General features: G+C 46.2%; 1 protein-coding gene across 2 annotated transcripts in view; it reads right to left on the reverse strand.

The window, feature by feature from the left end:
• CACNA2D4 (calcium voltage-gated channel auxiliary subunit alpha2delta 4) overlaps positions 1-14715 on the reverse strand; it is a 152643-nt gene that overhangs the window by 105945 nt on the left and 31983 nt on the right. For both annotated transcript variants that reach the window (XM_089769280.1, XM_075941238.2), the window contains exons 17-23: positions 12669-12730; positions 12297-12364; positions 12069-12114; positions 10450-10547; positions 8291-8384; positions 6962-7061; positions 278-401 (exon numbers count right to left, since the gene is read on the reverse strand). In XM_089769280.1, the coding sequence (XP_089625406.1) occupies positions 278-401; positions 6962-7061; positions 8291-8384; positions 10450-10547; positions 12069-12114; positions 12297-12364; positions 12669-12730 (592 nt within the window). The remainder of the gene's footprint in view (positions 1-277; positions 402-6961; positions 7062-8290; positions 8385-10449; positions 10548-12068; positions 12115-12296; positions 12365-12668; positions 12731-14715) is intronic.

The following is a 14715-nucleotide window of genomic DNA, read 5'->3' on the forward strand; positions in this document are numbered from 1 at the left end:
GGAGACTCATGTATCTTTCAGCAGCCCAGTCCTGCTCCAGACCCTGCATCCCCACCCATTCCTCACCTCCTGTCCACGTCTTGCTGTAAGAGGTCTGCCTCTTTCTGGGCTAAGAAGTGTCCTGAGGATGGCTCTTATCATTTGCCACTGGGCAAGAGCTCAGTCTTTCAGGAAGAGGATAATGAAGATGAATGGGTTGGGGAGAGGGCATGGGGAACTATGAGTGACAATTTTTCTCCAGCTCCCTCCTTTGCTCTAGTACTCAAGTGAGGGTTACCTGAGCCCTCTTCTGAGGTGATGCTGTAGATGAAGCTCCCAGGGGGATGCTCAGCTGCTCGGCGATACCACAGGGGGAAGTGATCCATGGTGAAGATACTTTCCTTGTCCCCCCGGGTCAGGAACTTCCTGTAAGGAAGGAAAAAAAAAAGGTGAAAATTGTCATCTTCATCTCAGACAGGGAAACCCACGTCTCCTTTCTCAGCTGCATGCAGCACATTCACAAAGGGCAAGTTGTGCCTGACCAATCTGATTAGCTTCTATGATGAGGTAACTGGCTCTGTGGACATGGGAAAGTCAGTGGATGTGATATACCTTGACTTTAGCAAGGCTTTTGATACGGTCTCCCACAATATTCTTGCCAGCAAGTTAAGGGAATGTGGATTGGATAAATGGACGGTAAGATGGATAGAAAGATGGCTAGAAGGCCAGGCCCAGCGGGTAGTGATCAACGGCTCGATGTCAGGTTGGCGGTCGGTTTCTACTGGAGTGCCCCAAGGATCGGTTCTAGGACCGGTTTTGTTCAATATCTTTATTAATGACCTGGATGAGGGGATGGATTGCACCCTCAGCAAGTTTGCAGATGACACTAAGCTGGGGGGAGAGGTAGATATGCTGGAGGGCAGAGATAGGGTGCAGAGTGACTTAGACAAATTGGAGGATTGGGCCACAAGAAATCTGATGAGGTTCAACAAGGACAAGTGTAGAGTCCTGCACTTGGGACGGAAGAATCCCAAGCATAGTTACAAGCTGGGGGCCAACCAGCTAAGTAGTAGTTCTGCAGAAAAGGACTTAGGGGTTACAGTGGATGAGAAGCTGGATATGAGTCAACAGTGTGCCCTTGTAGCCAAGAAGGCTAATGGCGTATTAGGTTGCATTAAGAGGAGCATTGCCAGCAGATCCAGAGATGTCATTATTCCCCTTTATTCGGCATTGGTGAGGCCACATCTGGAGTATTGTGTCCAGTTCTGGGCCCCCCACTACAAAAAGGATGTGGACGCATTGGAGAGGGTCCAGCGGAGGGCGACCAGAATGATTGGGGGCTGAAGCATATGACCTATGAGGAGAGGCTGAGGGACTTGGGTCTGTTTAGTCTGCAGAAGTGAAGAGTGAGGGGGGATTTGATAGCAGCCTTCAACTTCCTGAAGGGAGGTTCCAAAGAGGATGGAGAGAGGCTGTTCTCAGTAGTGACAGATGGCAGAACAAGGAGCAATGGTCTCAAGTTATGGTGGGAGAGGTCCAGGTTGGATATTAGGAAAAGCTATTTCACTAGGAGTGTAGTGAAGCACTGGAATGGGTTACCTAGGGAAGTAGTGGAGTCTCCATCCCTAGAGGTGTTTAAGTCCCGGCTTGACAAAGCCCTGGCCGGGTTGATTTAGATGGGATTGGTCCTGCCTAGAGCAGAGGGCTGGACTTGATGACCTTCTGAGGTCTCTTCCAGTTCTATGATTCTATGATAAGGGGATGGTTTGAGAACATGATCTTGGTAACTAATTGACCATTCATTATCAATGGGAAATAGGTCAATGGAGGGATGATAGGAGTTACTATAGAGAACTTTCTGGGTGTCTGGCTGGAGAGTCTTGCCCACATGCTCAGGGTTTAGCTGATCGCCATATTTGGGGTCGGGAAGGAATTTTCCTCCAGGGTAGATTGGCAGAGACCCTGGAGGTTTTTCGCCTTCCTCTGTAGCATGGGGCACAGATCACAACTGGAGGATTCTCTGCATCTTGGGGCCTTCAAAGTATTTGAAGGCTTCAATATCTGAGACATAGGTGAGAGGATTATTTTAAGAGGGGTGGGTGAGATTCTGTGGCCTGCACTGTGCAGGGGGTCAGACTAGATGATCATAATGATCCCTTCTGACCTTAAAGTCTATGAGTCTTCTGTAATTCAGTGCCGGCCTGGGGGAGTTGTTCTGCATTTAGCGAGGGCACAGCAGCGTCAGGATGGTTGCAGGCTGGTGACATACTAGAAACTTACATTCGGGTAGCACCTCTCATTCCCTTCCCACCCACCCCTGGGGAAATGTACAGTCTATGTGCACAGGATTTAGTCACTTCATCCATGCCTGGGGGAATTCTGCACCAAAAATGAAAAATTCTGCAAAATTCTGCATATTTTATTTGCCAATAAAACACCATGTTATCACTCCAGCTTCAATTATTTTGGTAACATACTTCAAAATATCTGTCAACAAGTGTGTCAACAATACAGACAGCAGTGAGAGAGATTTCCCAAGGAGTAAGGAGTTAATCAGACCCCTACCACCACCCAGTTCCAGTTGGGAGGAGCTAGAGGGGGTTGCTTGGGGGTCCTAGAGCTCGGACACCTACACGCCCATCCCCCCAGAGCCCAGCTGCAGACCACTCCTGGCCCAGACATCAGCATCCCCTTTCCTCACAGAGCCCAGCCATAGGTCAGCTCCCAGGCCAGATACCAGCATCTCCCATTCCTCTCAGAGCCTGTGGAGCAGCCCCCAGGCCAGACACCAGCACACTCAGAGCTTCACTTCGCCCAACTTGTTTACTGTCCCCGCAGGGGACATGGTGTGGTGCAGCCTGGCCCTTCCCCAGCCTTTTCCAAAGCTGGCTGGATCTCTCAGGTCCTCTCCTGTCCTAGGAGAATGAGGATCAAAGAGTGTGTAGCCCCCTTCCCTGCTAGGCTAGGTGCTCCTTAAGATGAGTTCTGCAGAACCCAGCAACCCCTAGGCGGAGGCCAGAAATTCTGCAGAAGAAATGGGGAATTCAGCAAATTTCTTCATTCTGCAGTGGCTCAGAATTCCCCCCAGGAATAACTGCCGGGGTGAAAGAGTAGCAGCACAGAGCTACACTATAGGGCAGAAAGTGAACCATGTCTAATAAACGGCAGGGACAAATTTAGAGAGAAAGACCACGTTGGCTGAGAATTTAGGGCCGCTGTCTCTTCTTTCGCAGGAAGAGCTCTGGCAAGTCATAAAGTCGCTGTCCAAGATGCTTCAGTGGGGAAGGATGAGACCTGTACATGAGCCATTTGAAGGAACCCACATTTGGAGCTGCATGGAAGGTTATCAGCAATGTCTTTCCCCCAAAATGATTTTGAAGAAATCAGTGCCTCCTTTCTCACTCTTACAGACATGGCCTTTGCCTTGGAGGCTGGGTTATGGTAAGGGTCTACACATAGGACTGACCAAGAAAGGTCAGCTAATCCAGCATGTTGCAGCTTATCTCTGAGAGTCACAGAAGAGAGTCTCACACCTGTGCACAGTGCCCTTACATTGGACTACCCATTCAATCCCTTTAAGGTTCTAGTGCTGATCTATAAAGGCCTCACTGCAGTAGGCCTGACAACCACAATGACGGTCTCTCTCCACCAGCAGTTCTCATTCAAGAGTCCCAGGACACAAATCCAGGGCACAGAGTTGAAATGTTGCTGTGTGGGACTGGAGCCCAGGGCCCTGAGCCCCACCAACTGCGTCTCAAACTGAAGTCTGAGCAACTGAAGTCTGCCGCCTTCTGTGGCATAGGGCCCCCAGCAACTTCCCTGCTTACCACCTCATAACACCGGCCCTGGCTTTTATGCGCAGAAACACAATTGCAGCACTGGTGGGCTGTCGAGTATTTATAGGATGTTGGAAAGGCCTCAACGAGAAAGGCTAATAACCCCTGCTCTACACAACCTTTCCAGAATTTTCCATTCCACAGAGACACTACAACCAACAGAGCCTCATATCAACCTGTTGGCTGCCAAAAAAGGGCAATGAGGCAAAGAAGCCTTGATTATAGAAGACCATGCTGAGTCTACATTATTTTTTTTAAGAACAAGTCATGCCTCTCTGCAAAGATCTAACCCCTCAGTAGTGATGATAAAGTACACTGTCAAATACAGGGTAGCAGCCCCAGATAAACTAGATGTCCATAAGACACTCATTGCTATCCCCAATAGAAGGAGAATATAATGGTCTATTTGCATTCAAGCAAGAGAAAATTATTTTCAAATAAGGCATAAGGCACCTAAATACAATAGTGGCATGTGCTTTACAAATATTACTTCTCTAGACAGATAAGACGGCATTTAGGTTTGGGGACACATGGGAGGTTACAGAGAATTAGCTACATGAACCAAGAGCCTGATTTCCTAGCTTCTCAGCTTCTTGGTTTCTGTTGAGGCATGTCGCATAGCTTGTATTAATTATTCCAGATTGAGCCACTAGGTGGTGCTGTTGTCCATATCAATGTCCACATTACACCCCCTCCCCCCACACACAGCTTGTTCAGCCACCATGTATAACCATTGATAGGTGGGGTGGATATAGCTAATAAGTAACATCCTTGAAGCTGTAGCTCTTTACCTAGTTGAGTGAGAAAGTTGCACCTACCTCACTTAGCCCATCCCAGTGGGACTAGCAGTAATTCATGTAAGCCAGCTCTAGTGTGGTTAAGAATGAGCTAAGAAACTGAAAAAGGAAGTGCACAGTAAAAATCTGTGCTATGTGGAACCCTGCATTTGAAAACAATCCTATATCCCAGCCCAGAGCTGCAACAGCAATATATCTGTTTGTAGCACTGTAGACATTATGTTACCTCAGCTAACATCAGCAGTATCAGTGTATGAACAAGTGTTACCACATGTAGAGGGAAGGGATCTAATTACCACAGGTAACAGCTGTAGTATTAAAGTATCATCAGGTGCCACGTGTACGTGAGAGGGATGCTGGCAGTCTAGGTACGGTGTTAGGAGACATGACACTTATCATTTGCTAGCAGGTCTAGTTACCCAATCCAAAAACTTTGGGGAAAATGTTTAAAAGTGCATAAGAAATTTAGGCTCCTAAATGTCTGAACCACTTAGGAAAATGGGACTTGGTGCATTAGAAAATGTTACTCTCTGTCTGAATTTCTTTTAAAATGTTGAATCCCTTTCATGCATTCAGCTCCAAAGCACTAAAGTAGGGCTGTGAAAGAGATCATGAGGAAGCCCTTTTATTTGCATGGTTGGGAAATGAAGACCCCTGCTTGTCTGACCCAGGGAATGGTCTACACTATGGGATAAGGTTGAACTAAGATACACAATTTCAGCTATGTGAATTGCATAGCTGAATTTGAAGTACCTTAACTTGACTTTTGGCGCTGTCCACACTGCAGGAAGTCAACAGGAAAACACGGTCCCTTTGGCTTCCCTTACTCCTTGTGGAAGCAGGACTACCAGCATCGACCAGAGCACCCCTCTCAGTTCAAATTAGTGTCTCTTCATTAGACCCGCTAATTCAAACCCTGAAAGATTGACAGCGGCAGCTTCAATCTTCTCTGTAGTGTAGACGTATCCTCAGTCAAGAGCCAGAAACTGGTTATGGTGCTCAGCAAAGGAGAGAAGGGGGAGGAGCCAGAGTTTAGTGCTAATGATCAGATCAAGAAGGGCAAAGGAGAAGTCATAAAGGATAAATGATGCCATTCTTACAGGACAGCAAAAGTCAAGGTATGGACGCTCCGGAGGGGTTTTTGCGCAAGAAACCTCTATTGGAAAAATCATAGTTGCTCTGATGGCCATTCTGTGAATGACCATCAGCGCTTTCTTGCGGAAGAGTGTTCATGCAGTGTGGATGCTCTCTTGTGCAAAAGCACATTGCTTTGAGGTCTGGACACACTTTTGCGCAAGAAGTTTTTGCACAAGAGCTCTTCCGCAAAAGGCTTCTTGAGCAAAACCCCTGCAGTGTAGACTAAGCCTAAAAGCACCAAAGAATGCTACACACCAGCAGTATAGGGCAGGGAATAAGTCCAGTTGAAGGTCTTGCTTCATATTTTCAAAGCACTCAAGGGCCTGGGCCCAGCATATCTAAAAAAAACCTACGTAAAGCTCTGGGATGAAGACTGGAAATGAGAAGTCCACTCCTTAGGCACAATGGAACTTTCTGCCATAATAGTGAAGCTCATCTGTTTGGGAAATGGAACCTTCCTTGGTGGAAGAAATTCCCAGAGGAATGAAGGACCATCGCAAACCTCACCACCTTCTCCTCCAAGTGCAGGGTGCATTTCTTCAGCCTACTTTCTAACAGGAACTCAAAGCAGTGCGTGTTGTTCATTTAAAAATAACTCTAACCAAAATCCCACCAAACCAAAATCCTCCCCGGCACACACGATTCTCCATCTAGGGATAGGATGAGAGAGATACTCACTACATGTGACAGATGCTATCACATTGCTTAATGCACCCCCTGGAAGGAGCTCAGATTCTAGGATGAGGAAGGCAGTATAAGAATGTGTATAGGATAGACTATCCAGCAATTGAGACTACAAGGGGAATTGAGACAGGCAGGCCATTACTAGCCAAGTTGGAACATGGCCCAAAAGCTAAAGCATAGGCCCCCTACATTCTCACAAAAAATGTCACTGGAGATTCTCTGGCTGTGATGTCCTGGGGACAGCCCTTCTATTTCCTGATCAGGAGTTCAAAACAATCAAAGAAGAGATTGTGTGTCTCAGAAAAATGACATTACATTTCACATTGAAACCAGTGCATTCTGGGAAAGGCTTTTGCCATATCTCAAACAGAACAAGCACAAACAAAAGCGCTGCATCCCATCTTTTAGGACACACTATCCCCTGATTGCTTCCCATTGTATTCTCTGTAACCCTGGATACTGTTCAAGGCAGAGTGGCAATTTCATGGTGGTAGAAGAAACTCTTCAGTGAAGTTTTATTTTGAGGACTTGCCTGTTGGAGAGTTTCTCAGACCCCACATACAGGAGGCTCCTCATGAGGCCAGCTCGAGTGCCCAGAAATGCCATCTCGACCCCCTGCTCAGTCTCACTGCAAGAGAGAGAGAGAGAGACCCACAGGGGCAGATATTAGTTTTCATAGCTAGAGCTAAGCCTGCCATGTAGTAAGGGCCTCCAAAGTTGAGATTCAGAGGGAAACAAATTGGTGTGTGAAGTTTCTTAAGCATTTAGGACCAAATTCCTCTGTGATATAATGCATCTGCCTTCAGTGGGTTTATATCAGAACTGACAGAATAGAAAATCCCAGTGGGAATTAGGCTTATTATGATGTTACCATTCCTTCTCACATTCACACTTCTGTGATTTGTTCATTTTGTCCCTGTGTAGAGATGACAAAGTCCTGCTCAGCCAGCTGCAGGCCATTTACACATAGTACTGGGGAGGAAGAGAGCCAATTAGTGCCAGTTGGGCTCATATTTTTTGTGATACTCCAATAAGAACTGGACTCAGACCAATTCACTTTACGTTGCTCAAGGAACAGGTGCCACATGGAGACAAAGCTTAGTTACTACTGTCCTTGGGTGTGCTCTTAACTCATTACTTTTAAAGTGTCAGTTTCTGTATCTATTACTAATACCTCAAGGCTGTGTCTAGACTGGCCAGTTTTTCCGGAAAATCAGCCGCTTTTCCGGAAAAACTTGCCAACTGTCTACACTGGCCGCTTGAATTTCCGCAAAAGCACTGACTTCCTACTGTAAGAAATCAGTGCTTCTTGCGGAAATACTATGCTGCTCCCGTTCAGGCAAAAGTCCTTTTGAGAAAAACTTTTGCGCAAAAGAGCCAGTGTAGATAGCTGAGATTTGTTTTCCGCAAAAGAGCCCTAATCGCGAAAATGGCGATCGGGGCTTTTTTGCGGAAAAGCACATCTAGATTGGCACGGACGCTTTTCCGCAAAAAGTGCTTTTGTGGAAAAGTGTCTGTGCCAATCTAGATGCTCTTTTCCAACAATGCTTTTAACAGAAAACTTTTCCGTTAAAAGCATTTCCGGAAAATCATGCCAGTCTAGACACAGCCCAAATGTGAAACTCCTCCTCTTTGGAGTCTGTTCCTGAGAGCGAGGTCGACATCCTGCTTCTGTTTCTGTGGTCAGCTTAGTGCTATGTAAGGATCTATTATGGGCTCAACTGGGACAAAGGGAATAAAGTTGCTCCTTCAGCATGGCTCTAGATCTTTCACCAAAAATTCAGAAGACCCTGTTCCAGTTCCCAAGAAGACCATGGGATCTGAATTAATTTCAGCTGCCTTTTCACATATACTTACTCGGACATGTTGAGAGCCAAGGTTGTCCAGTAAGCCTCCATTGGCGCGGTTACCACAGCATCAAACAGCACCTCCTGGACCAACTCCTCATCACCTGAGCAAAAAAAACCCCAAACTTGTCATCCCTTTGCTTCCTAGGGGCACATCTACACAGCAGGGCAAAAGCTGAATTAAGATATGTAACTTCAACTATGTCAATTGTGTAGCTTAAGTCGAAATAGCTTAATTCAGCTTTTGGCACTGTCTGCACAGCAGGAAGTCGAAGGAAGAACGCTCTTCCTCCAACCTCCCTTACTCCTCATGAAATGAGGGTTACAGGAGTCAGAGTGACAACTCCTCCAGTTCGACATTATTTCAAAATAACAGCTTGCTGTGTAGACATGCACGATGTTATTTCGAAATAACATCAGTTATTCCAAAATAACGCTGCCGTGTAGACGTACTAGATATCCTTGACAGCAACAATGCTACTGACCTACCTTGTGGTCCAGTGGGTTGAACAAGAGAGAATAAAAGGAAGCTCCCATTTGCATCTGCTGGCCATCCCAGGGATGCCTCATTGCTAGCCGAGGGGACAGCATGGGAACCCTTGCCAGGGATGGACCAACCTACTCCCACAGGCGGTCTAGCAGCAGTCAGGTAGATAGCATTACAGTCAGGGCAGCTCACAGCCATGCTGTACATGAGTGGCAGTGACCCAAAGTGTGGGGTTCAGGTGGTCACTTGCACATGGCACTTCAACACGCTGGTCACTCTTTACACAGCTTGAAAGGGTCTAGTCCACCCTCTGTTAGCCTTAAAGCTCAGGGAGATTGAAAGACTAAGTAAATGAAATAGGTTCAAAAGAATTAGCTTTATCCCTCCCTTTTGGCCTTCACCTCTGAACTCTCTGAACAGGCAGTCTACAGCTCTTGCCTTGACTCCCTCCCTCATTGTCCTGAGTCCTCTCTAATCAAGCTTCTGCCCACTCCACTCCACTCCACTCAAGCTGCTTTCACAAAAGTCTGGAATGATCTTTCTGTGGCCACATCTCAGGACCTCCACTCCACGCTTGTCCTCCCTGGCCACTCTGCTTTGGAGGGTCCTCACACCCTCCTTTCTGAAGTTTGAAATCTTTTCCTTGTCCATCTTAAGGGATGCTGTCCACTTCGGGTGCGCCTGCTCTTTGGCGATTCCTATAGACTTTGTCCAGATGCGGGTTTAAAGATGTGTGGTTGGAAGACGTTTGCTAATACTTGCTAACTCATTGTAAAATCTGGTATGGACAAGGCAGCCAAGCCTAAGATTTAACTTGACCTGCTTGGTACATATTAAAGCCTACACTGGCTTATCCACACTAGATGGTTGGAATGTGTTAGCTAACTTCATCCAATAACACACTGTTCAGTCCTAGTCTAGACAAAGCCTCTGTGCTCTTTTTTAAGAGTGGAGGTCTTCCACCATTCCCTGGAAGATCCCAGAGGGATCCATTCTTAGCCCCCCTTTTCTTCTCACTCTAAAACTTTACTTTGAGAGATCTCCTCTATCTCAGACAGCTTCCTCACCCACATCATGCCACTGACTTGCAAATCTTCTTCCTCAGTCCTGACTTGTGTCCCTTTACTCTGCCCCTGTTTTCAGTCTGCCTAACATCTCCTCCTGGATGCCTCATCATTAGCTTAAACCTAATATGGCCAAAACTGAACCCCTTAACTTTCCCTCTGGCTCTCCCCATTCTCCCCATGTTCTGCCATTATGGTAAGACCCCCTTTTCCCTGTCAGTGAGACCTGAAAGTGGGGGAGGGGTCATCTTTGACTCCTTCCTCTCCTTTACCCAATGCATTCAGGTCACGTCCAAACCCAGCTGCTTCTTCCTCCATCACACTTCCAAAATCTGAACTTTTTTTCTGTCCACCCTGCTAAAGCTTTCACCAAGGCCCTTCTCATCTCTCTCTTCCTCCTCTTTCAGCCAGGTTTGATTTTGTGGTCATGTTTGAAAAGGAAACAGCAGCTTGCAGGACATTAGGATGCAGCTCACTTAATTTATTTCCAGTTGTGAAGTGAGCAAGTGTTTGAACTCAGCTCTGCAGGTCTGAGCATACAGTGCATGCCTCCACTCGAGTTCCCACACCCCCTCTCCACGGGGAAGAGACACTGAAATGCTCCAGCAGATCACTCACATTCCAGATCGGGTTCCTCTCCTGTGAGGAAGCGGATCATGGCCTCCAGCTGGCTGAGCTTCCGGTGATCTGGATCAATATCGGTGATGCAGTAAATCCTAGCAGCAAGGAGAGAAATACAGAAAATCACTTGCAAGCAAACACACCAGAAAAACAGTGAGCTGGAAGAAATATTGTAACATATCCTTGGCCACTAGGGAATTTCAGTTGTCTCTAGGCTGCGTTCTTTGGGTGCACAGAACTTAACAGCATGTAGAGAACTCAGCTCCTCCTCAGGACCCTAGCACCTGAGCTAAAGAAGCATCTTTGGGAATGTTTACACTTACACCCTCTTTTGAGAGCAAGATGCAAATGAAGACATTCAAAATTGCAAATGAAGCTGGGATTTAACTATCCTGCGCTTCATTTGCATATTTGCGTTATGGCGCTATTTTGAAATTACGGACGCTGTTAAGACGCGGTTATTTTGAGAGAAAACCCTTCTCTCGAAATAACCCTTATTCCTCAGACAATGAGATTTCCCAGTTATTTCGAGAGAAGGGTTTCGAAAGAGGGTGCAAGTGTAGACATACCCTATGTTATCAGTATAGTTCCACTGACACACATCAGAGCAGTTCTAGTTTCACCCAGCAAAGGGCAGTGGTAACATATACACTGGCCTGTCTATAATAATATTCAGTGTGATGGAGAAACTTGGAAAGCCAAAGGAGACAAAGATAGTTTGTTCACTGTCTAGTTTTGTGTTATTTTGGGAAGGAAACCAATGCGTATGCAGAGGCATCAGGGCGCAGAGCAGGGAGGCGATTACTACTCTATATTCCACATGAGACCAGCCTTTAATTCTGCTTTCAGTTCTGGACACTTCAGTGTCAGATTTGGAGGGGTATAAAAAGAAATACAAACTATTAAGGAACTTGAAGGAATGTTCTGAGGCAAGACTAGAAGAAGTGACTATGTAAAGCGGGTGAACACACGACTTGAGTATATGTGTTAATTATACATGGAATTGAAGGAGGAGACGACGCTGCTCATGGGAAGTTTGAGGGGTTTTAACTAGGATATAAGTTGCAGTTTTTTTGCTGTACTTCCTGCAAATAATTGCTTTAGTTTTGATATATTTGAGGTTCACATGGCTGAACACACAAATCCCAAATCTCAAAGCAAAAGCTTCGCTTTCTTTCATGGGCAAACCGAGCAAAAGCAAAAAAATTGCATGATATGATTTTGCATTAATAAAGTCAACTCCAGGTTCACTAGAAACCACATCTGGGCTCAGTTAAAAGGCATGTGAACCAAGTTGATTTCTCACTGAGTGTAATCTGACCTTGCAACAATATTCCACCTTAGGCAGGTATAGGACGAGATTGTGCAAAGGAGACTTGAGGATGAATATCAGGAGATCTTTCCTGACAGTGAGATGGGTCAGACTGTAGAACAATCTGCCAAAAAAAGCGATGGAACTCTCAGGAGCTTGCACTAAACTCTGACACCATCAGTTTCTTCAGGACAACATTGCTTTGTCTCAAGGCCTGGGAGGGTGGCAGAGCTGAGCAGCAAGTGAACGCTAGTCAGTGATCTAAACAGAAAACTCCATTATCAACAGGGTGTGATCTACTTACCATTCATTAGCTAAGGTCAAGTCTGGCTGCAGCAGGTCATGCAAGCCTGAAATCAGAAAGCAACCAATAAGTCTACTGATCAGTCAATGAACCAGATAGACAGAAAAAGGCTGAGAGGAAGGGGGCAGGGACAGAATAGAGATGGAAGCACAAGCCCAACCCTGGGCTGCCAATGATGTTCAGCATCCCTGCTCTCTATGAAATTCTGACTGTTTTAGGTTAACCTACCTTCTTCCACGGACGTGTTCCCCAGCAGGATGTATTCCCCATGCCCACGGGAGAGGACAACGCCCAGACTGTAGGCAGGGGGAAACAGAAGGGTTTGTCAGCAAGGTCACATGCAATCTTCAAATGCTTAAATTGGAACTTGTCCTCCCTGAGAGGTGAGCTATGACTCCCAATGCCACCAGCAACCCCCTCTCTTGTTAACAAAAGAACATCCCCCAGGAAACAGTAAGGGTAACTGAACTGAACACAAGGGAAGAAGGAACCAGTGGCTTGTGCAGCCGCCCAGATTCCAATGCTTCCCAGCAGATTAGCAGAGTGCCCACAGCTAAGTTTTTGTTTCTACTGGTGGTGCCCATTTACACACTGGCTCACCTGAAAGGCGTGTCACTGATGTCAGTGAAGAAATAATCGTTGGTGAGGAAGAGAACCCGTTTCTGGAATAAATAAATTAAAAGGGGGAAAATAAGCCACTTTTTTGAAAAAACAAACCCTATGGTGGAGGAAGGAGTTCACTGCCCTACTGCATCACAGCGACAATGATAATTTGCCTACACAACCCCAAATGCAAGCCAAATGCATCTGATGAACTCCAGTAACATCCACCCCCATCTCCACAGGCCAGGTCTGAGACCACGGGGCAGTGTGCAATGTTCAGCAAATCATGCTTTTCAGAGATTCACTCAGTCATTCTATTTCCTTGCAGAGCCAGTAAACATCTTAAACTCTGGGATTACAACCCAGACAGCAGAAAGTGGGAGGAAGTGGTCTTCTCTCTCACTGCATTAGCTATATGCTCACAGTACAACCAGATTGCCTGGGGTCCTGCTGGTCTTCCTTTGTAAGGCCTCAGACTGACCCTGACCTCACTGTGGGCTACAATGCATTAACTTAATCAGCTTCCCTGCTTCCCTCTCATCAATGAGGCTGAAGTTTCAGAGAAGCAGATGAGGAGGATTGGAGGTGGGAGAGAATGGGCTTGGAAGAGCCAGAACAGGGGCTGCAAACTGATTACAGCTGATTGGAAGACCCTGTAATGCCTCAGTCCCACTCTTTAATTGCAAGACAACTAACCTGTGTGTGTTGTCTACAGTCCTCAGAGTCCAATCCCTTGAAAGTGGTGAGAATACAAATGTATATTTTGCTTAGGAAGAAGGATCACTGCATGACACACTGACAACACTTTTTGACGCAAATACACTCTCCTGCGATGGAAAAGTGTATAATTTTCTAAAATGCGAGTTTTAAATTACATATTTTATAGTAGTTGCTGTTCTCTGTTTCATGCATGTACTTGCCACCCCCATGTAATAAACTTGTGACCTCTTGAGGAGTCCTCCGCCATTTGAGAACCCCAGCACTAGAGAGAGAATGCCTGAAGATAGTGCATATCAGTAGGCCCATTGCAAACTGCTGTGAGATTGTTTTATAATACGGGAGGTAGAGCATAGAACATGGGACCCGCTAATATCAGCCTACGCTGCATCCTGGGTTTGTGTACTCAGCAGGTGGGCTAGTAGGAATACAGATGGAACTGAAGTTAACGAAGTGGATGAAGAGACAGCAGGGCGAGCTGTTCCATTCATGGCTTATCTCTTTTCCTACCAGGATCACACGAAGCTCTGTGTCTATGTGAGCATGTACACCTTTCTCTGCTAAAACACTAATCCATGGGGTACTAGAAAATCCATCTGGCACTGCCACCGCAGTCAAAGGGACTTGAGGCAAAGCTGTCTACACTGCACACAGCTTCCTGGTGTGGGAGATTTGCCAGCTGGCTGACAGCTGGGCATTGTCCAAAGAAAAACGCTCTAATCACTTTAGCAAATGATAAAGTATGGCCAATCCAGAAACTTAGAGGTAAAATGCTTTGTGCTGTCACACAGAGTTTCAGGAATTTGGGTCCCCACAGTGCAGCCTGAGTGGATGCAGAAGTAAAACCTCTTTGCTCACCTACTTCTCCGAACTACTCTGTTTGCCCTGTGGCTCCCACTCCTTACACACAGAGGGGGGGCTATAGATAGTGGTTTTGTGTGGTGATTTTTGGTGGCGAAGAAATTTCCTCTCTTCTGGCCTTAATTCTCACTCCCATTTTTATGTCACCCTGACTCCTTCTCTCTCCTCATTCTTCTTGAATTCAGTGCTGCATTTCACCCTGTCTCCCAGTTGCTTCTCTCTCAATGATCTAGTACAGGGAATTGGAATCATGGGCATGTCCTTGCTCTTTCGATGTAACCTCTCTCTTTGCAGTAACTGCTACCAATAGAGGCTTCTCTGCCTTTAGATCTCTCCAACCAGAATCCTTCAGATTCAGTCTTTACATTCCTTTGCTATCTCATTCCTTGGCAATGCCCTTCTGAATTCACCTTGAAACTAAGCATATTCAGACTGGAAATAATACATCCCTTTTTAATGGTGAGAG

This window comes from Pelodiscus sinensis, chromosome 1 (genome assembly GCF_052426305.1).
Source record: "Pelodiscus sinensis isolate ZL-2025 chromosome 1, ASM5242630v1, whole genome shotgun sequence".
In the NCBI taxonomy this organism is placed as follows: domain Eukaryota; kingdom Metazoa; phylum Chordata; order Testudines; family Trionychidae; genus Pelodiscus; species Pelodiscus sinensis.